Here is a 25,663-nt window from a genome sequence, read left to right on the forward strand (position 1 = left end):
CCCGCGCGGTGGATGCTAACAGTTGCCCTGATTTATAGAGTTACTTACGCTAAGTGAGGCCACTTAGACGCGTCTGGATAGTAAACCTTTTAACTGGACTAAAAAATCATAATAAATAAATAAACAAAGGGGGGCAAGTAGGGCCTGGTGGCCAGGGCCCCCCCAGTTCCCGTCTTAACGCTGCTGGGGACCAGCAGGCCTGGCTGAGAGCCCTGGGGAGCAGTGGCCACGGCTCCCGTCCGCAAAAGCTAGACAGTCCTTCTGTTCCAAGCTGGGGGTGCACTCCGGCCCGAGAGAAGAGGACACCCTCTCCTAGGGGACAGGTGCTGGCTGGGGGAGGGGGTCACAGCTGGAGAAGATAGAAGATAGGGGAGCGAACTGGGCTGGCAGTGGGGGCGAGGAGAGAGGTGGGAGGGATGGTCAGGGAGCTTGGGGGGAGCAGGGAATGGGACACCTGTCCCTAGGGGGATCTTCTGGCTCTCCAGGCTCACTGCCCCATGGCACCTGGGCCTTCCACCACAGCAGTCGTGCTTGTAATGACATGAACGTCTGCCCCCTTGTCTAAATTTGGGCTGGCTGTGACGGCAGGAACCAGGACAGTCTTTCTTGCTCACGTCATGTCCAGAGGATTAAGCCCAGAGTCTGGCCTATAGAAGGAACTCGGAGAGGTTGTTGAACAAACATAGATGCATCCCCCCCAAAACTGGGGCCTGTGGCCCATCAAGTTCAAGTTCTTAGGGATGACAGGGTGGAGGCTCCGACATTGCCACCACCCAGACTGGGAGGCTGTGGGAGGGATGTGTGGGGTGTTAGACCATGACCGCAGACATCCGAACCCCGTGGGAGTCCAGTTCCAGCACTGAGACGGGGTGGGGGGGTACCATGGGCAGTTACCAATCTCACCAGGCTCTGCTTCCTCATCTGGAAATGGGGACAGGTCAAAAGCCTCATGGGGATGGGGTGGGGGGGCATCCACTGAAGCGACACTGTGAAGTGCCTGGTGTGGTCTCTGGCATAGGCCAGGTATTCAGAGCCAGTCAGCTGCCCTGTCTCTCCGGGCTGTGGGACAGGGCAGCCACCAGTAGCCTGGCAGTGCCTGTGGCCCCTGAGCTGCCTGGCCATGGACAGGTGGGCCCTGGAGCATCCCCACCCCAGGGGACAGGTGCCCGGGCCCTGCCTCCCCACCCCCTGATATACAGCGGGCATTAGGCTGCCCAAAGGGGACACTGCATCCTTAGGAAGAAATATGTCCTCATTTTTCTTAAACACCGTTTCCACTGAGTGAAATGTTTAGAAGGGACGCACAGGGAGAACTTTATTTCCTACCAGGGAGTTCAAAGCCACCAGGCAGAGCCCATAAAGCACCCGGAGCCTGGTAGCTGACAGGCCGCCCAGCCCCGAAACACATTACTCACGAGTGCAGGGGGGGGGCGCTGCCAGGCCTGCCCTGCCCCCAGGGACCGCCCCCCCCACCCCCGCCCACAGCAGGACAGGCAACTTGGAGACCCAGGCCGTGGGCACCGGGCACTGGAGCTTCTCATCCCCTTGAGCATGGGCTGCACAGGTCAGGGAAGGGCCTGGCCCCAACCTGGCCAGGGGGTGGAGCTGTCCCAGCCACCCCCAACCCCTTAGTCCCCTGAGATGAGGGACCAGGGGCCCAGGTGCAGCTATAGGAGCCCCCCTGTCTCCCCCGTAACTGGCAGGAGCCCTGGCCTCCTCAGCCTTTGGAGGGAGTGATGAGATTCCTGCCATAACGGGCCCTTCTCCCGAGGCCCTCCCTTCATTTGATTTCTGAAGCTGGCTGATTTGAATATTTATAAATATCAGTAAATTATTTATTGTAGCAATCTGCTGCACCATTTTACCCATTGCAGTTAACACTTTAGGGGGCTCTGTGTTATGGGAACCGGGAGTGGGAGTGAGGAGGAGATGGGGCAGAGAGGCCCAGGACTTCCTACAGCCCACCCAGGAGCCCGACCTGGGGACATGGTGGTAGTTCTAGCGCTTTGCTGATCCTGGGGCCTTTGAGAGCCCAGGCTCTGGGGTGTCTGCGCGGCTCCGGGATCAGTTGCCTCTTCCATCAAATGGGATGATGGCAGTCCCTGCTTGGCTGGGTCATCGTGAGGCATATGGTGAGATAGTACCCAGAAATGTATGTCCGATTTCTGCCCCACCTGTCAGCCGCCAGGATCTGCTCAGCTCAGAGAGGAAAGTGGCTTACAGGTGGGCTGGTGGAGTTTGGAGCCCTGGGAGGGAAGGGTCAGACACTGGGAGATGATGGGAGGGTGGTGCTGTTTTTGCTGAGTGGGCAGCCTGTCCCCCACCAGGCTCCCCAGCCTCTCTGCTCTCCCCTCTCTCTTCTGCGCTGGGTGAGGTTTCCAGGTCTTGGGATCTTGTGCCTAGATGTGCATCACACCTGCTCGCTTGTCCCTGCCGGAGCTCAGCAGCCTTCTCTCAGGTCCTTGCTTGCCACAACTCTCCCACCTTATAGCCCCGTGGCCCTTTCTCGGGGAGAGAGACCGCCCAGGGTCCTGAGCTAGCAATGGGGAGAACCAAGCTATGTCCTGGAGCCGTGCCACCTCCTGAGGCTCACTCCACGGGGCCAGAGCCACCGCGGCCAAGGGTGAGAGTCTGGGAGAGCGGCTGGGCTTACTACCTATGTGCAGGTCCTGGCCGCCCCTTCCCCCAGACCTGACCGGGCCCACCTGAGCTGCCTCGCCCCTTGCCTCCTTTCTGGAGCCCGGCCCTGAGTAAGCAGGGCAGGAGTCCCCTCGCCTTCCCACCCTCTGGCCGAAGCCTGCCTCCTGGGCAGTATTGTTCCCAGAGGAAGTGTCCAGTGTAAATAGAGCAGCGGGCAGGCTGGTGGCGGGAAGGAGATGAAAGGGGCAGTGACAGGGCCGGGGACGGATGGCTTCCTCCCATTGAGGACTGGCCACGGCGTTTATATTTTAGGGAAGAAAGTCGGGGGAATGTTTACATGGACAGGAGCCTGGGGTCAGACCACGAGGGGGGTAGTCTGTATGTCCCAGGGCCCTGCGGGAGGGGGAGGGGAGAAGGGCTCCATGGAGTGGGCCGGAAGGCGGACGGATGGGCAGGCAACTTGGACCTTAGCTCTTTCATACTCCCTCCCGCTGCCCTCGCCTCTGCCTCCCGCCCTGCTCCCCCGGCCCACATGCCTTCTCTGCCTCTACCCCTGGGGCCAGGAGTAGAGTCAGAGGGAGGGCAACATCTGGAAGGCAGGTGGGCTGGGGCAGAGCGGCAGCTGGAGGGCAGGTGTGGGGGGTGTAGGCGGAGCAAAGGGGCCTGCGGGCTGGGGGTGGGCCCTGGGTGCACAGCTGCCTTGCAGCTGGTGGGGGCCCAGGAGGGACGGAGCCAGGCACAGGGCCGAGACCAGGGGAGGGTGGGCCCAAGTGCCGGGAGGCTCCAGGATGGGTGGGAGCCCGGGGAGGGGGTGTCACCAGCGGCAAGTGCAGCCCTGGGAGCTTCTGCTTCCCTCTTCCTTGGGATAAATATTTATAGATCCATTTGCTGTCTGCCATATACACTTGGCTGCTTACCTCTTGGTAAAAATAGAGCAGACTCCCCTGCTCCCCCCCCCCACCGCTTCCCTTCCCCACCAGGGCAGAGGACAGAGGGGGCCAGGTGAGACCCGATGCCTATGGGTCTGCTGGAGGAAACTTGGTGTCGTGCAGCCTGGCAGCCAGCCCAGCAGTTAGGTGGTACAGTGTGAATAGGGGACCCATCGCCGCACTTTGAGGAAGAGCCCACGTCAGTGCTTGGAGACTTGGGTGTGGGCAGCACAGACTTGGAGATCTGGGCGAACTTGGGTAGAATGGGCCCCTGGCCTGGGCAGGGGTGGGGCCCAGCAGATCCAGCACCCCAGGACTGGGAGCGGAGCAGAGCCTTTTCTGGCAGGGTGCTGCCTGGACTAGGCTAGGTCGCTGGGCCCCTGGGCTTAGTGAGGCCATGTGCACCGGTGGCCAGCTTCAGGGCAGCTCTGGGGCTGCTGGGCATCATACGAGCACCCGTGCACGCAAGCCAAGTCTCCTTGGACAGGGTCCCTGGGGAGGCCCAGGTGCGGTCATCCTGTCTGAGTGTGCCTCTCGGGAGCCTTCCAGGTGTGGGGGTTTTGACTCATTATAGGGGAGCCCCTTCTGCCCACGGCCTGGGGAGTAGAGCCCCTGCCCTCACTCAGCCTTTTGACCACTGTGGGTGGAGACTCAGACAAGCCCACACAAGGGGGTCCCACCGCTGAGAGACTCCAGCAGGGTCCCCCGTGCCCAAAGCCGGTTTGGGCTGAACCTGTGTGTGGAGCCCACCTCGGGATCTGGCACACAGCAGGAGCTGACTAAATGGACAGATGGAAGGGCAAAGGACAGACAGACAGGCACGTAAGCAGGCATATGTGTGTCCACCCTTGGCCCTCGTGGCAGGTCGCAGGCTGTGTGGTGAGGGGACTTGCTGGGCCCTGGACCCCCACCCCGGACCCTGAGCTCCCCTGCTCAGCAGCCTTGACGGAGTGGCAACACCTTGGGCAGCCTTCGTTAGAGTTTCCGTCTTGTGCAGGAATTCGGCACTGCGCCTGCAGCCTTCAGGCTCCCTGCTGGGGATCTGAGGAACCCAACCTCTTCCAGCTGTGGCTTCTCCAGGCTGGGATGTGGGCTTCCCGGAATCAGCCAGGCCTTCGAGGGCTGCGGGAGCTGGCCGAGGCCGAGCAGGCAGAGTGAGATCCCCGGACAGGGATGAGCCGTTCTCGGAGCGGCTGTGAGGAGCTTTGTCCTGGAATGGCCCTCACTGAGGCTTGGGGAAGGGAAATGGTCAGAGAATTCGAGCGGGTCTGTGAAGGGGAGGGGTGGGAGGAAAAACAGAGGCCTTTGGAGGGTCCTGGGTAGCCAGGGACGAAGGAAGAGCTATCGGAGCTCTCCAGTGAGCGGAGGTTGGGGTCCGGGAGGGCCCAGGGCCCAGGTCTGATGGAGGGGCGGCCAGGGATGAGATGCTCAGGTGGGCAAGGGTGCCAGCCCCTTGCGGCTGGGACAGGGAAGCAGGAGGTTGGTGCAGGCTGCTCCCGGGCTCTCAGCTGCCTCCTCCCCACGTGGCAGAGGCTCACAAGTAGTCAGGCCGCTGTCGCTTGCCCGTGCTCCCCAGTGACCAGCCCCTCAGCCAGCGTGCGTGCCTCAGTATCCTTGAGTGTCCGAGGACACATTGTCTCCCTTATCTGACTGGCCTGCCTCTCAGGAGAGGAACTGAGGGCCGAACAGGTGTAGGAAATGCTTCCAGAAACCAGGTGCTGAGGAGAAGCCTGCCCCTCTTGTTTGAAGATCGTCCATGTGTATGCTCGTTTACAAACAAGCTCTCCTTGAACCACCCAGTCCAGGCCCACCCAGTGCCCAGCTCTGGGGATGGAGCGCTGGGCGAGCGGGGCCCCTGGAGTTCACGGTCTGGGGAGGGGCCCGAAGCCCCACCATCCCGGCTCAGGGCAGTGCGAGGAAGGCAGGACGGGGAAGACCTAGGGCCTGGGGGCTGCCGGGGGTTGGGGGGCCGAGCCTGGCACGTGCCCGCCTCTGACCTCTCCGTCTGTCCGCAGCTGAAGGCACCCGGTGCACCGACCCGCCCGCAGGCAAGCCCGCGATGGCGGCCAAGCGCAAAGGCGGCCTGAAGCTCAACGCCATCTGCGCCAAGCTGAGCCGCCAGGTGGTGGTGGAGAAGGGGGCGGAGGCGGGTCCCCGGGCCGAGGGCAGCCCACTGCGGCCGAGGGACCGAGAGGCCGGCGTGGCCCGGGGCGCCCGCAGCGAGGAAGACAAGAGGCGGGCGGTCATCGAAAAGTGGGTCAACGGCGAGTACAGCGAGGAGCCCGCGCCCAGTCTGGGGCGGATCGGCCGTGAGGGCCTGGAGCTGCCCCCTGAGGGCGTCTACATGGTGCAGCCCCAGGGCTGCAGCGACGAGGAGGACCATGGCGAAGAGCCCTCCAAGGACAGCAGTGGCGTGGCAGAGGAGAAGGAGTCTAGTGGGGCAGCCGCCAAGGACGACAGCAGCCCCAGTGCCAAGCAGGCTTCAGGTAGGTGTCTGAGTCCGGGACAGACAGACGGATAGATGGATGGCATGACCCTGGAGGGGAAGGAGTGGGGGGTCTGCAGAACCTGCCCGCTTCCCCCACGCATGCTCCCCTTCTGGGTACCTCATTCTGCCCCACCAGTTCTCCTGATATGGGGGCCCGGGGCCAAGGTAGTGGCAAGAACAGGGGAGACTTTTTCGGGGTGGGAGGGAAGCTTCCCAGTGTGAGCCGGGCTGGGGTGAGCACAGTGGGTCTGATAGCTGCAGGGACGCGGGATGGAGGACAGACGGTGGGATTGTCTCTCCACACCTGCATCAGAGGAATCTGCTGGGGGTGGGGAGGCAGGGCTGCTCAGCTCCAGGATGGGTCTGCTGTCCCACCCTCCCCTGCCCTCTCCTGGAAGCCTTCCCCTCACCAAGGACACTGGCTGTCCCAGGCAGGACCTCTCAGGGGTGAGGCCCAGGGCAGCAGGATGGCCCCACCCGGCCCAGCCCGAATATCCCATTATACCCACCTGCCTGGAACATGCTCCTCTGGCTGACCTCTTTCCCCGCACGTGAGATGGCTAAGGCCTGGCTTTGCAGCCGTCTCCTTGTCCTTACGACTTGGAGCAGCCGGAGCTCCTTCCCCTCCAGGGAGGGAGGGCCTGTGGTTTCGGGTGGAGGGCCCACGGTCCCCACCGCCAGGTCTGGGGTCTTTTCTCCAGCTCCCAGCCTCCTTCTCAGGCCTGTGCTTGGCGCCCCGAGCCTCCCCTGCCTGCTCCCCGATCCCCTTCCCCCTGCAGCGAGGGGCGCATCTCCTCCCTGCGCGGGGAGCCCTGCGCAGCCACATAATTATGCATATAAGATATAAACAGAGCTGTTTAATTATCCTTCGCCACATCAGTGACAGAGTAATTAACAAACATTGCAAGATCAATGAGGAAAAGTGTGACCTTCAGTTTCCTCTGATAGGAAAAGCCCTTGCCGCTCCCAGACACAAGGTGACTGTGCTGAGCCAGAGGAGAGGGAGGGACAGGGACAGGGCGGCTGTCCCGTCAGGGCCCCAGCCCCTCCCAGGACCAGCTCTGCCCTGACTTCTGCCTTCTCTCCCTGCAAGTGGAGAGCAGGGACCGTAGGAGGCAGGGCTGGAGCTGCCAGTGGCCTCATGATCCAGGCAGGCATCGTTCCTCGGTTAGAGGCCCTGAGGGACTGTAGTCTGACACCTGGGGCAGCCTGCTCAGCCTGAGGCACCAGAGAAAACCAGCTGGAGCCCTAGCCGCCCACGAGGGCTGGGGTGGGCCACCTTCTCTGGGCCTGGGGGCTCAGGAATGCAGGCCTCGGGGCTGCCCTAGACCCTCACCAGGCCCCTTCCCTCCACTAAGCTGCCTGCCCTTCAAAGCCTTCTGTCTCTCTGCCATATATAGTGAGGGCTCAGCTGCCTCCTGCTATTTTTAGCCCCTTTCCCTGGTCCCTGAACCACAGAATCTAGCAGCCAGAGCCCACTCCTCCCAGGCTGGGCCCCCCACCCCACGTAGCCTGAGGTCAGGACAATGGCCCACTGGCCACCCTGTCCAAGGTACAGCCACCTGTTGGCTCCTGGAGTCACTCTGCCCACCCTGGGGGGTCAGATGCCGCCTGTGACTGTCCTTCTCACACGGACCTGGTAGGCGGGGATGTGGGTTGGGAGGTGACCCCCCACAATCGGCCACCCTGCTGGGGTCCTGGGCCACCCCTTTTGCAGCCACGCCTTCCCCGGCTATCCCAGTGTCCTACTGCTGAGTATGCCCGGCCTTGCTGCTTCAGGCGAGAATGGAGAGAATGTGTGTGTCCCTGAGGCGGGTGTGGGCCTCACCATTCTAGGCACACCTGCCCCTGATTCAGGCACAGCACGTAGTAGGTGTGGAGTGAGTTTCTGCACAGGATGAGCCGGTCTGGGCGTGCCTGGAAGCCACACGTCTGCTGTGGTGGAAGGTCGTGTGTGCACGGAGGCGGGTCCCCACAGGAAAAACCCCGGCAGAATCCGCGTGTGTGTGTGTCTGTAGAGCTGGGCAGGTAGCCAGGGACGTGCTTGTGTGTGCACATGTGCACGTGTGTTTGCTCACATCCCTGTGGAGAAGTTGCCCCGGACTGGGCACAGGGGGCCCCCAGACGCGCTGCAGTGAGCGCTACTAGGGCTGGCAGACCAAGCCTCTCGGCCCCGACTCTCCTCAGGGGGACCACCCTCACGCGCGAGCAGTGGATTGACAGGGGAGGTGCGTAGGACTCCCCCCGTCATAAATCTTCGCTGGGGCAAGGAGCCCTGAGTGAGTCTGAGTAAACACCTCAGCAGGGCCCTGCCCCCTCCACCCTGCTGTCTAGGACCCTCAGTCACTGGGGGGCCGCTGCGGAGCCAAGAGACCCGCTCCTGGGGAGGCTTGGGGCAAGCTGTCCACCTCCCAGGGATGAGGAGCTGTATGTCCACTTGTGGGGGGCCAGGGAGAGTCCCCCAGGTAGGCTCAGCTAGTCCCACCCCATCCCTGTCTCCAGTGGCTCCTTCAGCTCCTGGGGTCCCTCCTGACTGCCCGGCCGCCACCCCACATCCCTACCTGTCCCCAGCCCCTGTGTCACCCCACCCCGAGGAGGCAGGTTGGGATCTGGCCTTACTTCCAGTAAAGTGACTTCTCTTTCATATTAGGCCAAGGCAAGAGAGAGGAGACATTTATGAAACTTTGTTTAATGTACTGAAAAGCCATCGGCCAGAACATTTAGGAAATTGATTTTCCTGGCATTGATGAACTCGTTTTATTTTACCCCGGTATTAATTACTTTTTTTTTAAACAAATTAATTTAAGAGTCGTAAAACCTAACAAGTGAGCCAAATGTCCATAGATCATGTCGTGCTCCGCCCCCTCCCCATGCCAGCCTCCTCCCTCTGTGGGTGGGGGCTCGTGGGGAGGGGGCACCCCCCAAGCCCTCGGCCACCCTGCTCCCTCCCAGAGGTGACTAGGCTCTCCCTGTGCTACAGGAGAGGCCTCCTCGCTCCGGGACTACGCGGCTTCCACCATGACTGAATTCCTCGGCATGTTCGGCTACGATGACCAGAACACGAGGGACGAGCTGGCCAGGAAGATCAGCTTCGAGAAGCTACAGGCGGGCTCCACCCCCGAGGTGGCCACCTCCTCCGTGCTGCCTGCTTCCGAGGACGCCCTCAGCAAGCGCGCGCGCTTCTCCAAATACGAGGAGTACATCCGCAAGCTGAAGGCGGGCGAGCAGCTCTCCTGGCCGGCCCACAGCACCAAGGCCGAGGAGCGGGCGGGCAAGGAGGGGGCGGGGCCCCTGCCTGGCCTGCGGCTGCCCAGCAGCACGGCCCACCTGGAGACCAAGGCTACCATCCTGCCCCTGCCGTCACATGGCAGCGTCCCCATGCAGGGCCTGGTGGCCCGCGCCTCCAAGTACGATTTCTTCATCCAAAAACTGAAGACGGGCGACAACCTGCGGCCCCAGAACGGAAGCACTTACAAGAAGCCGTCCAAGTACGACCTGGAGAACGTCAAGTACCTCCATCTCTTCAAGCCCGGGGAGGGCAGCCCCGATATGGGCGGGGCCATTGCCTTCAAGACGGGCAAGGTGGGGCGCCCCTCCAAGTACGACGTCCGGGCCATCCAGAAGCCGGGCCCCGCCAAGGTCCCACCCACCCCCAGCCTGGCCCCTGCGCCCCTCCCCAGTGTGCCCAGTGCTCCCAGCGCCCCTGGGCCAGGGCCTGAGCCACCTGCCTCCCTGCCCTTCAACACTCCTGAGTACCTGAAGTCGACCTTCTCCAAAACAGACTCCATCACCACGGGAACCGTCTCCACTGTCAAGTAAGGCACCCCCCCATCCTGAGCTCGGGACTAGAGTCGCCGGGAAGGCCACCCTCTGCCTCAGAAGGCCAGCCTTGGGCACACATACACTCATACCTCAGACGTATCCACCACGCCCAGGTCCTCGTGCACATGCTTACACACATGTGCATGCACGCATGCACACTTATATACACACACGTAATCGCTCATGCTCGGTTCGTGGGCCAGACATCTCGCGGTGCGCACGCTTGCTCTTGCATGTGCTTGTCCGCCAACATGCACACCGGGGACTCCTGTGATCCCCGTTTCCCAGTGACAGGCTTTCTCCGCCTCAGATGCAGCCTCACGGTTGGCTGGGGAAGCCCCAGTCCTGGTTAGGGGTTCTGGGCTCCAAGCTGGTGACCAAGGCTCCCAGGCTCAAAGCCTGGGCCCTGGGGAAGGCAGCGAGGGAAGGCAGGAGTCTGGGGTGGGGGAGAGCCCACTCTTTGCTAACGCCCAGGCCATGGCAAACTGCTCCCTGGATCACTTGTGTAGGCCGGAGACACCCTCCCCCGTGCCGCTGTCCCCCTGGAGACAGACCCCAACCTGGGAGTGATCTAGGGAGCTGCCCGCTGGCCTGGGAGGGGGGCTTCTAACCACACTTTCTTGGCACTGCTCTCGTCCCTTCCCCTGGGGTCTTCCCAGCATCCTCCTGACCCCCAGTGTGCAACAGGGGCCAGGCCCCCGCTTCCAAGGCTTCCTACCCAGCTGGACTCCAGGTCGGGCCCACCACTGAGGTGGAGCCCTCCAGCCAGCCAGCTTGGGTGGCCCTGTCTTTGCCACAGTTGGGCTTCTTGAACCTGAGCCAAGGTTCTGCCAAAAGTGCTTTTCAGTCCCACCTTGAGGGCCTCAGAACATGACAGAGCAAGAGAGGGAAGGGTCAGGGCCCCAGGGCAGGGAGCTGCCCCCTAGATGCTCCTGGGGCATGAGGCTACCCCGTCCGCTAATCAGCTGTGCCCTGTGTGTCTCTTGCCAGGAACGGATTGCCCACAGATAAACCAGCTGTCACTGAAGATGTAAACATTTACCAGAAATATATTGCCAGGTAGGCCCCTGGGGAGGAGACGGCCATGGAGAAAAGGTGGGTGGTGCCAGGAACGCCTGGGGACTGTGGGACCATAGGTCCATCTGAGCGCCAGTGCCAAGGTGCCTGCTGCTTCCCCACTCTGTGCACTTCTGCCCTCAAATTCCGCTGAGGGACTCTGCCCCATCTCAGAGCCCTCACCACTTCATGTGTTCTGGGCTGCATGTCCTCAAGCCCTAGGCAGTGCCACAGCGTCTGAAGGCCCCAGGGGAGCCCAGAGCCCCGCAGTCGCTTACAGAGTCTTGGGTGGGATACAGACCAGCGCCGAACCCTTGGGGATGAGAAGGGGTGTGGGCGATGGTCCTCCCTGACCTGGCCTCAGTGTGGTGCCCGAGCCAGGCCTCACCACCCGACTCCAGACCCGCTCCTGTACATTTCTGAGGCAGTGGGATGGGCAGGTAGAGAACCTTCACCTTGACAGATTTCCCCCAAATCAGGTCCTTCACTGCCAACAGCCGAGGGGGCAGCACATGGCGGGGGCTCTCCCCAGCCTCTGTCTTTCTGCTGATCTGCCCGGTTCTTCTCACCCCTCTCTGTCTTTTCAGCTTCGCTCTGTTCTCTCTATTATTATTATTATCATTATTATTAGGGCCTCAGCAGATGGCCCTTTTGGCAGCTTCAGCGTAAATATGTATTTGCAAGCCGTTCTCTCCGTACAAGGGGGTCTCCAGCTCTGTCATGCCGGCTGAGACCCGTCTCCTCCCCTGCTGTCATCACGGGCTCTCCCCTAGAGCGGCCTCCCCAGGGTAGCCGGCGTCTTCAGGGCCTGGAGAAGGCACGGGGTTTCCCGGGAGGCAGGGCGCAGCCGGGCAGCACGGGGCTCCCGGCTGCCGGGTTGGCTGGAGCGTAGCCTCCCTGCCGCAGGGCGCCGAACAGATGCTGTACTTTAAAAATTCATAACCCTGGGCTGTTTCAAGTGTCAGGAAAGCCTAGGAAAGAGAGAGGCTTTAACACCTCTCGGCAGCCGGGCCCTCCCAGCCTGTATCTGCTGCACCTAGCTGAGCCCTGGGTGGGGGGCCAGCGGTGGCCCCTGCAGGAAAGGTAGCCTCACCCCATCCCACCCCATCCTATCCCGGCCTCTTCCTCTGTCTCTGCTCTGACTTTTGGCCTGCCCTGGCTTCTTCCTTCCCACCTTGGTGCTAGGCTTGTGTGCCTCCCTGGGCCCTCATCCCCAGGGCAGGGGGCAAGGATCTGCTATTCAGTGGCTCTGGGATTCACAATAGGTGCAGTCACGCCCCCTGGCTTTTTTAGGCCCCTGCCGTTTCACCCCTACAGATTGCCTCTGCCTCCCACCCCTGCACCCCAACACAGGGCCTCTGAACCCCAGCAGTACTTCCCTGAGGTGTAGGCACAGATTTTTCTCAGCTGCTCGGGCCGAGAGCCTGGGAAGTGTCCTCCCTGGGGCTGCTGGCCAGAGAGGCCTGAGCCCACCTCGCCTCCTCCCTGCAGGTTCTCGGGCAGTCAGCACTGTGGCCACATCCACTGCGCCTACCAGTACCGAGAGCACTACCATTGCCTGGACCCTGAGTGCAACTACCAGGTAGGGCCCGGTGGACACCAGCCCTGCCCCCTCGTGCCGGCCCCAGGGGACAGACAGGCTTTTCACAGGTGGGTTGGGGGCACTGAACCCAAGCAGGCAGAGAACCCAGAAAACCATCTGATAGGATCCAGCGCCTTCTGTACCCTCAGGACAGTAACGGAAGCTCCCATTCCCTGGGAGCCCGCCCTGCCCCAGGGATGGAGCCCACAGGCTGAGGCCCCTTTTGGGATGCCTCCCAGTGTCATCGTGAAGTCAGGACTCCTGCCCCATCTAACCGATGATCACACTGAGGCCCAGACAGATTGTTGCTTATGGTCAAACCACCTCTGGTCCATGTAGAGCGGGTCATCCAGAAGTTGTCCTCACCCCCCAGAGCCCCTGCCTGAAGGGCCCAGCCTGCACCGAGCTTTTCCACTCCTGGGCATGACTGCGGGGAGCTTGGTGGGAGGTCAGGCAGGACAGGGGTGGGGGGTGGGGGCTCCGGAACCACTGGAATGGCTCCGACTGGGTCCCCGGTGTTGGCCTAGAGGCCACGCAGGCTGCCTCTGCCAGAGGCAGGATTGTTCCCTGTGAGAGCTGGGGGCCGCGGTCTGGGCTGTGGGGGCGAGGTTAGGGGCCGGCCCCCACCGGGTGGCCACCCCGACCCACGTGGCACTGTCCCGCAGAGGTTCACAAGCAAGCAGGACGTGATCCGCCACTACAACATGCACAAAAAGCGCGACAACTCCCTGCAGCACGGCTTCATGCGCTTCAGCCCGCTGGACGACTGCAGCGTCTACTACCACGGCTGCCACCTCAACGGGAAGAGCACCCACTATCACTGCATGCAGGTGCCCACCCGCGGGACGGGCGGGGCCGGGGGCGGGGCCGGGGGCGGGGCCGGACGGGGGCAGGGCCACCCCGGTGGCCTTAATTGGTGCGGGTGAAATTCAGGGAGCTGTTTATACAGACCGACATTTTTCAGTCTTTAACACCAAGAGCCGCATCGCAAATGGTTCCCGAGGAGGTTTTTGTTTAATTCTCTGTTTTAATGCCACGCAGAGTCTGGGCTTTTTCAAGGTGTCAGGTCCCGGGGGAGCGGCTGGGGGTTGCACATAACAGCAGGCGTGCCTCCCCCGCCATTTGTCAGGGGGTTGTTATGGGCTCCGTGGAACAACCTGGGCCAGGAGCAGAGGGGGGCTCGGTCTCCGGGCCCTGAGATGGTGCAGACACTGGCACGGCCCAGCCTTCAAGAGTGCTCGGATTCCACGGGTTTTTACTCAATATGGCAACGTTGCCTGCCTTGGCCCAGCCCGGGTGGGGTGGGTAGGGCCCCGTGCCAGGAACTGTCCACTAATTGAGTCCCTGGGCTGAAGGTGACTGCCAGGCCCCCGAGGTCCAACCCTGCCCACCGCCAGGGGCTATGGAAAGAGAGGCACCAATGAGGACCCCAAAGTCACCTCCTGCAGGAGGGGACTGCCACACCTCTGCCCAGAGGGGGCATAGGAGAGGCCCTGAGGACAAGCCGGCCCTCAGCACAGGCAAGGCCTGGAGGGCTGGAGAGGTTGTTAAAGACTCCCCACAGCCCAGGGGGACATTTACAGGGCTGAAGCCCCGGAGCGGGGAGGTCAGTGGCCAACAGCACAGCTGCTCTGGCCTGGGCCCAAGGGCTCCGGGCCTCAGTTGCCCCCACGGCCGTCCTGCCTGCAGGTGGGCTGTAACAAGGTGTATACCAGTACGTCAGACGTGATGACCCACGAGAACTTCCACAAGAAGAACACCCAGCTCATCAACGACGGCTTCCAGCGTTTCCGAGCGACTGAGGACTGCGGCACGGCCGACTGCCAGTTCTACGGGCAGAAGACCACCCATTTCCACTGCAGGTGAGTGGGGTGCCAGCCAGGGGGAGGGATGGACCCAGGCTGGTGGCCCTGTGCAGGGCTTGGGGTCCTGCTTCCTCAAGGCAGTGGGCACAGGGGTGGGGGTCCGCCCAGAAGCTCCTCCTGGGCTCCCCCTTCCCCGAGGCCCTGCAACAGGCTCCCGACGTCCCGTCCAGGCGCCCTGGCTGCACGTTCACCTTCAAGAACAAGTGTGACATCGAGAAGCACAAGAGCTACCACATCAAGGACGACGCATACGCCAAGGACGGCTTCAAGAAGTTCTACAAGTACGAGGAGTGCAGGTACGAGGGCTGCGTGTACAGCAAGGCCACCAACCACTTCCACTGCATCCGCGCCGGCTGCGGCTTCACCTTCACCTCCACCAGCCAGATGACCTCGCACAAGCGCAAGCACGAGCGCAGGCACGTCCGGTCCTCGGGCGCGCTGGGGCTGCCGTCCTCGCTGCTGGGCGCCAAGGACACGGAGCACGAGGAGTCGAGCAACGACGACCTGGTCGACTTCTCGGCCTTGAGCAGCAAGAACTCCAGCCTCAGCGCCTCCCCGACCAGCCAGCAGTCCTCCGCCTCCCTGGCCGCTGCCGCCACTGCCGCTGCCGAGGCTGTGCCTGGTGCCACCAAGCCTCCCAACAGCAAGATCTCCGGGCTGCTGTCCCAGGGCCTGCCCGCGTCCATCCCGCTGGCACTGGCCCTCTCCAACTCGGGCCTGCCCACCGCCGCCCCCTACTTCCCCATCCTGCCTGGCCGGAGCGGTGCCTCCCTGCCTGTGGGCACCCCTGGCCTCCTGGGGGCCATGTCTTCGGGGGCAGCGGCCTCAGCAGCCGCTGACACACCTGCTCTGGCTGCCTCGGGAGCCGGCGACTCTGCCCCTGCGGCTGCCTCCTCTGTCCCGGTGCCCCCCGCCTCTATCATGGAAAGGATCTCAGCGAGCAAGGGCCTCATCTCACCCATGATGGCCAGGCTGGCCGCTGCTGCCCTCAAGCCCTCTGCCAGTTTTGACCCAGGTGAGCAGGCTGGGCCCTGCCCAGGAAGCAGGCGGCTCCCCGACCCCTGGAGCCCACAGCGTCGGTTTGTGGAGCAGAGTGGGAGTGGGGGTGGAGGCTGGCGAGGGGTCTTTCTACTCCCACACCCACAGTCCCTGCCTGCTCAGACCCCCATCTTGCCTGGTCTCTGCCTCCTACTGTTTATTTGCTCTTGGGGGGGCCCTCGTTCTGGCCTGCCCACCCCACCCCAGGCAGCTCTGGTCCCTCATCTGTGAAGCAAAGGTGGTTAAGCCTTGGCATCCTGGGGGCAACTGGTCCTTGCCCACTGCTCTGACTTTTCACCTTACCTCATACCAAGTCTGGCCCCTGATGAGAGCAGTCCAGAGACCCATGTTTCCCTAGGGCCCCCTCCGTGTCCCTGGAGGGGGCAGGACTTCAGGGGTGGCCAGTGGGGTGGCCAGACTTCAGGGATCCTTGGGATTCACTCTTGGCCCGCCCCTAGAGGCCAAGGACATCTTTCTAGTCTCTCCCCATCAGTCGGTGCCATCTGGTAGAACTTTCTGCGGCCATGGAAAACGTTCTGTTCTGTGCTGTCCTGTATGCAGCCGCTAGTCACAGGTGGCTGTTGAGTGCTTGAGGTTGGCTGTGTGGCCAGGGAACTGGATTTCTAATGGAATTAGTTTAACTGAGTCACGCCTGGCCAGTGGCTGCCACGTTGGACAACACAGCCCGAGGCTCCTGGTGACAGCTCCGCCCTCCCTCTGGCTTGCTGTGAGGCGTGGTTCTCCCGTCTCACATTTTTACTCTTTGTAAACGTTTTCTGTGTCTCTAGAGCTCTTTGGGTTTTCTGTTTACCTGGCTCCTGTCCCCTGTCGCCCCCAGCCTCCCTTTGGCACTTGGCTGACAGAAGTCACTGCCACTCCATCCACTCACTCAACAGCCGCTGTGCTTGCCGGGGGCCACGCACTAGCCAGTGCTGGGGCACAGCAGGGACTCAGAGTCCTGCCTTGTGGAGCTGAAGGACCGGTGGGGATAGTCTGCTCGCAGGCACATGGCTGGGAGGGTACGAAGTCTGGACCTGGACCTCTGTGGGCCAGCTCCTGAGCCCTAGCGCCCTGCTCCTCTGTGAGAGCCTCTCGAGACCCCCCAAGCCCTAACCACCCTGCGGCCTATCCCAGGGATTTGCCCAGACCTCCCGGAGGGCCAGCCAGTCCTGGGCGAGGGGACCAGGCCATGCATGTCCTGGGGGATCTTGAGCAAGTGACTTTGGGGACCTCCCGGCATGTGGATGTTGAGTTCCAAAAATTCGTCTGCCCCTGTGGGACGCTCCTGTCAGCTGGAAGTGGAGTGACCCACCTTCCGTTCCAGGTGTGGGAGGGACAGCAGGACCACCCTGGGGCCGAGCCCCTCTGGCCAGCTGCCTGCCGGCTGGGGTGGGACCCACTTCAGGGCCACATGGGGCTCCGTGGCCAGACTGGCAAATTCTTCCTTTTCATTAGAAAAATCTCCTTCCCCCAAAACAAAGGTCAAGGGAAGGGGAGGGGGCCCGTTTTCCTTGATTTTTTAATAAAATGCCACTTGCTGCCTGTGAACCAGCCCTCTGTGAGCCGCAGTGCCTTGGGGCAAAGTAATATTTGAGCCACTTGGGGATTGTGGAGAAGGACTCAGTGGACACGTTCCCGTCAGCAATTTCTTCTGCTCAGCCTTTCCCCCAAGGGCTGCACCCCGCCAGCTCCCACCTAGCCCCGGTGCAGCCCAGCCCGGCCGGAGTGGGCCTTCTCTCCCTGCCCGGGACAGCTTGACGGCCGAGGTCACATAGTTTGAACCACTCTGATTGGCTGTCAGCTTCCATAGCCCTGACAGGGCAGATGCCCCTCCTAGGCATACTCAGTGGAAGGCAGGGCCGTCGCCCCGGCAACAGTGGGACGGGGACCCGCGGAGGGGGCGCAGCTCCCAGTCTAGATCTGCCACTTTGCCTCAGCATTAACAGAGTCTTTAATAAAAGCCTAAGCGGCAGCCCCACAAATTGACTGTGACAGTCGGTGGAGAAAATGAAGGGCCCCCACCCCCGTGCCAGCCCCCTCCCCAGCCTCCCGCCCTTCTCCTCCAGGAGGCCCTGAGCCAGGACAACTTTGACATAATTTTGCAATAATTATCACTTGAAGAATTGCCACACAGGGGTAAGCGTCACAAGCGATCATGTCAGTGGGGAGAATCGCTGACCAGCAGCCGGGGCTCCCCCACGGCCCCAGCCCACCCAGCCCACTGTCCTCCCTGCCCGGCAGGGTGGGGGGTTCCGGTTTATGCCCAGAGGAAGCCCTCAGCCCCTCTAACACCATCTTCCTTCCCCTCCCCTGTAGGAAGCGGGCAGCAGGCCACCCCCACCAGGTTCCCCCCGGCCCCGGTGAAGCAGGAGCCCGGTGAGAACGCTGGTGCCGCCGTTCCCCACGAGGTCTCCCAGGACCGCAGTTTAGACCTGACTGTGAAGGAGCCCAGGTGAGGCCTCCCAGCTCTGCTCCAGGCGACAGGCTCTGGGACAGCACCCCGGGAGGCAGAGCCCACAGAGGCCAGCCAGGGACTCCTCCTAGCGGGGGTCATCCTCCTGCCCAGGCAGATGGAGCCTGGTTGGGGGCGGGGAGTGGGGGCCAGGGCCCGAGGAGTGGGCTGGGAAGGGTGAGTATCTGGGCTCAGTCCCACGTACATCCAAGCTAAAGCCCCTTGGTTTGTATGTTCCAGTAATGAATCAAATGGCCACGCAGTCCCGGCAAATTCATCTCTTTTATCCTCGCTTATGAATAAGGTAAGGACCATCCATCACACGCCCCCCGTTCCCCCACCCAGAGAAATTAAAGCTACGCTGGGGGGTGGGGGGGATGTGTTTGTTTTTTAATGTTTTGCCTCTAATAAGATGAGTTTGTACCATTTAAATTTTGAGGCCATTTTTCATCGGATATAATTTCAGAGCCACTGCTTACAAATTAATTTAATGAACTGGCTGAAGAAATATATTCCAGCCTCTGACACCCTTTTTTTCCCTTCAGATGGAGGGCTCCAAAAGCTTTTCCAGAGCCCTCTAACTTCTTCTGCTCTCAGTTATTAATTTTATTTATTTATTTTATATATTTTTTTGTTTGTTTAAAAAGAGGTGGGGGAGGGGCCCTAAAGTGGGAGCAAAGCATCAATTTCCACTTTTCGGGTTGAGTAATGGTCTCGGACGCCTTTCGCAGAGGTCGCTCCAGAATATTTATTTTAAATAATGCAGGGTCTTTGTAAATTATACATCATCTCAAATATATTTTCCCCCTTCACATGATAAATTTGACTACAGCAAGATTAATTTGGTTACCGCACACAAGTGACTGCTGAAGGAGCCGGGCCCAGGCCGGACCTCACGGACGGGGGTCCCGGCTGGGCCCTTGGCAGGAAAGGAGCCCCCTGCCACCCTCTGCCCTCCGCCCCAGGCCCCGTGGCCTCCGCCTTCCCTCCCTCCCTCCCTCTTAGCTCTCTTGCTCCCTTTTCCCTTCTCGGGTCACTGCCCCCTGCACCCTCTGGTTCCTTCCTGTCAGGGCCCCGCGCCCCATGTGGGTCGAGCCTTTACACGCCCCCCCACTCCCCCTCCGGGCCCAGCAGCAGTGAGCCATCTTGATCTCACCCTGTGAGCCTCCCTCCCTCCCTCTCGGCTCCTCCTTTGTGTGCCTTCTCTTGTTCTCAAGGAATTCATAGGGGCTCCCCCCCTCCTCCTGCACTTCTTTTGAAAACCTGGCAGGAAAATAACCAGGGAGCCACGAAGTCTGGGAAAAGCTAGGCTGGAGTGTGTGCCCAGAGTCTTGGCCTTACTTGAGTGATGGATCGTAGCACCCCGGGGCTTGTGTGGAGGAGTCCGGACATCTCCGTGGGGCCGGGATAGCGCTGCACATTGCCTGCGGCGACCTCCGTTCAGAGCAGGCTTGGCTGTGGCCAGGCCTCCGCTCCTCTCCGTGGCTCTGGTCTGCTGTGAGAGGCCCGAGGGGCCCAGAGCTGCTCCTGCTCCCAGGGCGGCCACGTTTGTGTCCTGAGGTCCCCAGCCTCAAGTACAGCCCCTGTGCCCTTCGCAGATGTCTCAGGGCAACCCCAACCTCGGCAGCCTGTTGAACATCAAGACGGAAGCAGAGGGCAGTGCCGCCATGGAGTCCTCACCCTTCCTGGGCAAGGCTGTGAAGGCACTGGTTCAGGAGAAGCTGTCCGAGCCCTGGAAGGTGTACCTTCGAAGGTGAGGGGCTTCCTGGCAGAGCAAAGGCGCAGGGAGGGCCACGCCCGCCCTTCATGGTGGCCAGTGCCCCAGGGTCTCCTCTGACCAGCGATTCCTCTGCCAGGTTTGGCACCAAGGACTTCTGTGATGCCCAGTGTGACTTCCTGCACAAGGCCCACTTCCACTGCGTGGTGGAGGAGTGCGGCGCGCTTTTCAGCACCCTGGACGGGGCCATCAAGCACGCCAAGTGAGTGGGGGTCCCCAGGGCCCGTGGCAACCCAGCCTCACTCATCCCAGCCGGACTCCAGGCTGGGTGGGGCTGGGGGCTGCCCCGTGTGCAGCTCCCACCAGACCTCAGAAGCTGAGCTGGCTTCTCAGAAGGTACTGCCTGAGAAAAAGGTGGACTTCCCCGCCCTTCCACCAGCTCAACTCCCAGCAGGGCCCTCTGAGCCTGTCCAAGCCCCACTTAGAGACCCGGAGCAGGGTGTGCTTCAGCCCCCCGCACAGTGCAGCCCGACCACAGATGTTTCCTGCAGGGTTAGCCGGAGAGACCCTGCTCTGACCAGTCAGGGACCCTAGGTGAAGATCTTTCTAACCCACAGTTGTAGATTTGTAGATTCTCTTTGACCTAAAGATAATGAAATTAATTTGTAAACCCACTGAGCTGAAAAGTAGCAGGCCAGCCGCCCAGCATAACTGAACCCAGAACTTGCGGACATTTAAAACAGATCGAGGCTGCGGGGCCCTCGCTTGGGCTCTGCTCCCTCTTAGGCAGCCCCAGCTGCTCATCTGCAGATGAGCCAGCTTTGCCGAAGGCTGAGACCCACCTTTAATTCTCAGAGCAGATTCTGGAAGCATGGACTTTGTGCACCAGGGCCTGGTGTCCCTATCCCCTGCCCCACTCCGTGTAGCGAGGAGCTAGGGACAGCCACAGCAGGAAGGTCACAGGTAGGAATGTACAGTTAGGGCAGAGCCAGGAGCCCAAGTTCAGGCCCAGAGGATACAACCACTTGTCGTCCGTCCTTCCTTCCTGCTAGGATCACGCCTAGGGTTGGAGACTTGGTGGGGGGACGCTGGGCCCCAAGGTTTGTGATGAGATCAGACCCCAGGAAAGGCTAGCGGCTCGGGGCCCTTGTCACTCACTCTCCACCTGAGACTGGCTCCGGCCTGTTGCAGCTTCCACTTCCGGACGGAGGGAGGAGCAGTGAAGGGAAACACCGAGGCCTCCTTCCCCACCTCGGCTGCTGAGACCAAACCTGCCTTGGCCCCGTCATCCCCTCCAGCGCCTCCTGTCACCACAGCCACAGTGTCCTCCCTGGAGGGTCCCACTCCCAGCCCGGCCGCCGTGCCCTCCACCCCCACGCTGCTCGCCTGGAAGCAGCTGGCTTCCACCGTCCCCCAGATGCCTCAGATTCCAGCGTCAGTGCCTCGCCTGCCCACTTCGCCCTTGGCAACGACTTCTCTAGAAAACGCCAAGCCCCAGGTCAAACCCGGATTCCTCCAGTTCCAGGAGAAGTGAGTCCCTCGATGAGCCGGGAGTCCCGCGTCCCCCGCATGTCTCGGGAGTAGGTGCTAGCAAGGGCCGCCGAGGAGGCCCAACTCCTCACCCTGCGCTTAGCCCTGGCTGTCCCCAGCCTCTCTGGGACACCACCACCGGGCAGTGTCCTTCTAACCAAAGATGCTGCTGCTCGGACCTCCCCGCCTGTTCCCAGAGTGGCCAGCTGGGGTGGGGGGAGATGGTGGTGGTCGTGGCCGCTGTTCCAGAGGGGCAGTGTTGACACTGCGGAACCAGCTTAGGTGGGCTGGGAGTGGTAGTCCTTGCCTCGCAAGGAGGGCTGCGTCTTGCCCCGGGCCTCCTTGTTGGTCTCTGTGGCTCGTGTTCATGGCCAACCCTTTGCAGAACAAGAGAAGTCATGGGTGGGGGCGAGGGGGCTAGGCGCCCCCCAGGCCCGCGCCCATCTGCGTGATGGCCTGAGCTCTCAGGGGTGGAAGGGCCCCTCCTCACTGGATGGTGGTGGTGCCTTGTGGCGAGAACGGTGACTCTGTATCGTTATGTGTGCGGTTTCCTGTTCTCAATAAAAGTAATAAATTGGATGTGAACACACATGGCCTGAGTGGCAGCTGTCCTCCCTCTCTGAGCACCTGGGACTGGGCCTATGGCATGGAAGGGGACCTGCGCTCCTCTCCGTTCCTCCCTGGGCTTCCTTTCCTCCATTCCACCTCCCCTCAGCGGCAGCCCTCTTAGTTTCCCCAGTGTGGTCAGGTGCCCACCCTGGGGCCACCGTGGGGCCAGCCACGCCAGGGGCCAGGGTGGAAGGCTGGCGTACAGCGTCCTTCCCACCTGTCTGCCTGCCCAGGGGGTAGGTCGTGGGGCAGGGCTGCTGCTCCTGGAGCTGGCCAGCACGGGGCTCGGCCCAGCACCCCTCCGCTCCCCGAGCTCTACCACTCAGCCGGCCTGTGAGGTCCTTTGAGTGGACGGGAGCCCCACACCCTGGGCCGACCCTGGGGGGCCCCCGGCAGCCGTGCGCCTCGGCAGGACCCAACACCAGGCACACATTCCCAATGGCCAGGGCCCCGTGGTAGCTGAGCTTCCTGGTAGGGCTGCCCACCCATCTGCACCCTGTCAGTCAGCCACACCCAGGGCAGTGCCTGTGCCAGGCCAGCCAGGCCCTCACTGGCCCCCCGCCAGGGCTGGCAGCACCATCTCTCATTTTCACATCCAAGAGGTTACTGCAGCCGTCCTTATCTATAATCCTGAGGTGTGGCCATGGAAACTACGTGTCCCAGCATGCAATGCTCTGGGCAGCCTGCACAGTGCAATCCTTCCTGCACCATCCAGTCCAAAAAGAAGGCAGGAGTGCATGCTGGGATCTGTAGTCTCCTCTGGCCAAAGCCACTTGCTGCTCAGGAAGGCAGCCCAGGGGCCATTCCTCTGAGCTGCGCCACAGGGGATGAGGGAGCAAAACCCCGACATGACAAATGTCAGGATGTCAGAAGGGAGGGCCCTGGCAATGCCAGTGACCTTCTGGGCTGTGGTTTCATTCCAGCGACCCTTGCCTCACGACGGACTGCAAGTACGCCAACAAGTTCCACTTCCACTGTCTCTTTGGGAACTGCAAGTACGTGTGTAAAACCTCCGGCAAGGCCGAGTCGCACTGCCTGGACCACATCAACCCCAGCAACAACCTGGTGAACGTGCGAGACCAGTTCGCATACTACTCCCTGCAGTGTCTCTGCCCCAACCAGGTTAGCATGGGAGCGGGGGAGGGCGGGGGCCCGGAGCAGGGCCTGGGACCAGGGCCGGGGACCAGCTCCTCCCGGCAGGGATTCCTGCCTTACGCCCTCCGCCCTGGAAAGGGCGGCAGGGCCTTGGGCCCTTGGAGGCTCCTGGGCAGGGGTCCAAACTGGGGCTCCATTGGTGAGGGTCGTCACGTCATTCTAGCCCTCGGTGGGGACCTCATGCTGGACCACTACTCTATGCTTGGCATCATTCCACCCACTCTGGAACTGTGCTCCCTCTCCCCAGATGCCTAGCCCACTGGACAGCTAGAGATTGAACTGTCCATGCCCCAGGCAGGAAGGGCAGATCAAGTTCACCTTCATAAAGGCCTACCCTGAGACTGGTAGGGGCTGTTTGTCAGAACGCCTTGAGGAGGAGTCTGATCCCAGAGCTGAGTGATGCGGGGAAGAGCACCGGGATAGATTAGTGATGTCTGCTCCGGGTGTGAGATCAGTAGCAGTGGGCGAGATCACCAGGTCGATGTTTCAGTCAAATGGCTCGTGAAAGGCCTGTACCTGATCATGTTTCCTGATTATGAGCACAGAGGAAGGCCTGCCATGGCCCAGAGGCGGGGGCCAGGTGGGAGCTCACAGAAGCCACTGGCCTGCTCCTGACCCCCACCCCCCGCCCCTTCCTGCAGCACTGCGAGTTCCGGATGCGCGGACACTACCACTGCCTCCGGACCGGCTGCTACTTCGTGACCAACATCACCACCAAGTTGCCATGGCACATAAAGAAGCATGAGAAGGCCGAGCGGCGGGCGGCCAACGGGTTTAAGTACTTCACCAAGCGCGAAGAGTGTGGCAGGCTAGGTACTGGCAGTGGGGACTGGGGCGGCAGCTTGCAGCAGGTGGCGGGGTGCAGCTCTGGCCCCTTCTCCCAGTACCCACCTCTCCTCCCTGCCTCTCAGGCTCTGCGATTTGTTAATGTCCCAGATCTCACAGGCTGGGCATTGTCACATGGGGAAAACCACCCAACACAAAGAGCCCTGGAAGTGGGGCGAGGGTGACTTGGAGTGCCCCAGCTACCCCCCACAGCCCCCAGGGAAAACGCCACATGGGCAGAGTCAGGCCCTGAACCTGGGGCCCTTTCCTTTTCCCTTGAGGCTGTGCGGGTAACGTAGGAGTTCCTAAAGTGGCCTGCCCTGGGATCTCTTTCCCAGGCTTGCACTACAAGGGCTTTGTCCAGAGCGGACCCTGCTTTGTCTGCTCCCGTGGTCGTGTAGCACGTGTCATTGAGGGACGGCTGTGTGTGGAGCACGCTGTTGCAGGAGGTGGCAGGGCTGGTGGCAGTCAGGGTTTGGAATGTCTGCTTTGGCCAGCACCATGCTTGGTCGGGGGGAGCTGGGGGGACAAGCAGGGGCACAGTGGGTCAGCCCAGAGTGTCTGCGACCTGGTCGACCCAGAGGAAGTTGGCCGTGGGGTTGGGAAGGAGACCACATGTGCCCTGAGCTTCTCAGCAGGTGCCAGGGAAGGGAGTCTGCTTTGAGAGCTGGGCCCTCAGCTGGAAAGCCGGCCACAGCCCCCAGCCAGGGCCCCCTGAGTGGGGATGTCTTTTGGGCTCCGCCATGAGTGGGCAGAGGCCAAGCCCACCCATCTGCCTCGGGATAGAGCCACGTGTTCCCAGGCCTGCTGAGGTGGGGCAGGAATCTGCCAGGAACAAACTAGAACCTAGAAGGCAGGTGGCCATGAGGCAGGCAAGCAGACCTCTGGGCTGCAGGCAGGGCCTGCTGGGACTCAGGTGGCCAGAGCCGAGGTGGGGCCGCTGTCTCTGCTGACTGCCCCTTCCAGAGGGAGAGGGTGAGACACCGGGGCGACCGCCAGAGAAAGGCAGGAAACAAACCTTTCTTTCAAGTATTAATTCGAGAAGAATTCATGGCCCCGGAGAGGGTTGGTAACCGTGGCAACAGATGTCAATATTCGGTGGCCTGTGCTGTCCTCGGGCTCAGCTTACGGGTGTCGGGGTGCTCCGTAGCTGTCTGTATTTACTCAGTTTTAGGGGGTTTGGGTGGTGGTTGGGGCCAAACAAAGCTGGGGGGTGATATAAGACACCTGGCCAGCCCCGGCGCCATGGAGACGGGCAGGCCTTCACCTGCCCTGTGCCGACACTGGCTCGGCCCTGCCCGCTGTTTGTTCTCAGCCCAGAGCCAAGAGGAGGTGGGCGGGGGCAGGGTAGAGGCCTAAAGAGAGCCGGGGACGGGCACCAGGGCTCCCCAGAGGGGATAGGGGGACACATCTCGCTTGCTGGGAGGGGGCTGACCCGGTGGATGGGTCACTAAGGTCTCTCACGTGGAGCCCCAGGAGGGGCTGGGGATGGGGGCGCAGCCTGCCACGGCACACACCCTCATGCCCCCCAGGGGTGGGGTGGAATACAAGCCCTCGGAGGAGGAGGGGGGGGGGCGCCGTTCTCCCCGCAGGCCACACTTCCCCGGGGCCCAGACGCTGTGACCCGCGGCAGGCGGGGCGGGCGCTCACGGCCGGGCGGGGCTCTGTCCACAGGCTGCAAGTACAACCAGGTGAACAGCCACTTCCACTGCATCCGGGAGGGCTGCCAGTTCTCCTTCCTGCTCAAGCACCAGATGACCTCCCACGCCCGGAAGCACATGCGGAGGATGCTGGGGAAGAACTTCGACCGCGCGCCCCCCGCCCAGGTGGGAGCCCAGGGAGGGGCGGGCCGGCCGCCACCCCCGTCGCCTCCCTCGCGCCGGCGTGGCGTGGCGACAGGGCATCACCGGCATCACCGGCGGCAGCCCGCTCTTGCTTCCGGGTGCGGGGGGTGC

At 62.0% G+C, this 25,663-nt stretch overlaps 1 protein-coding gene across 1 annotated transcript in view; it reads left to right on the plus strand.

Annotated features, from left to right (window-relative positions):
• Window positions 1-25,663, plus strand: part of CASZ1 (castor zinc finger 1) — a gene marked incomplete at both ends in the record, with an annotated part of 52,441 nt that overhangs the window by 22,752 nt on the left and 4,026 nt on the right. The window contains 15 exons of the mRNA XM_080800874.1: window positions 5,585-6,055; window positions 9,038-9,872; window positions 10,870-10,938; window positions 12,427-12,517; window positions 13,183-13,347; window positions 14,207-14,379; window positions 14,553-15,397; window positions 17,737-17,872; window positions 18,113-18,176; window positions 19,471-19,625; window positions 19,729-19,851; window positions 20,781-21,119; window positions 22,652-22,850; window positions 23,525-23,696; window positions 25,383-25,534. Coding sequence (XP_080657000.1) covers window positions 5,585-6,055; window positions 9,038-9,872; window positions 10,870-10,938; window positions 12,427-12,517; window positions 13,183-13,347; window positions 14,207-14,379; window positions 14,553-15,397; window positions 17,737-17,872; window positions 18,113-18,176; window positions 19,471-19,625; window positions 19,729-19,851; window positions 20,781-21,119; window positions 22,652-22,850; window positions 23,525-23,696; window positions 25,383-25,534 — 3,989 coding nt within the window. The remainder of the gene's footprint in view (window positions 1-5,584; window positions 6,056-9,037; window positions 9,873-10,869; window positions 10,939-12,426; window positions 12,518-13,182; window positions 13,348-14,206; window positions 14,380-14,552; window positions 15,398-17,736; window positions 17,873-18,112; window positions 18,177-19,470; window positions 19,626-19,728; window positions 19,852-20,780; window positions 21,120-22,651; window positions 22,851-23,524; window positions 23,697-25,382; window positions 25,535-25,663) is intronic.

The sequence above is a fragment of the Martes martes genome (genome assembly GCF_963455335.1).
Source record: "Martes martes genome assembly, chromosome: 4".
NCBI lineage: Eukaryota > Metazoa > Chordata > Mammalia > Carnivora > Mustelidae > Martes > Martes martes.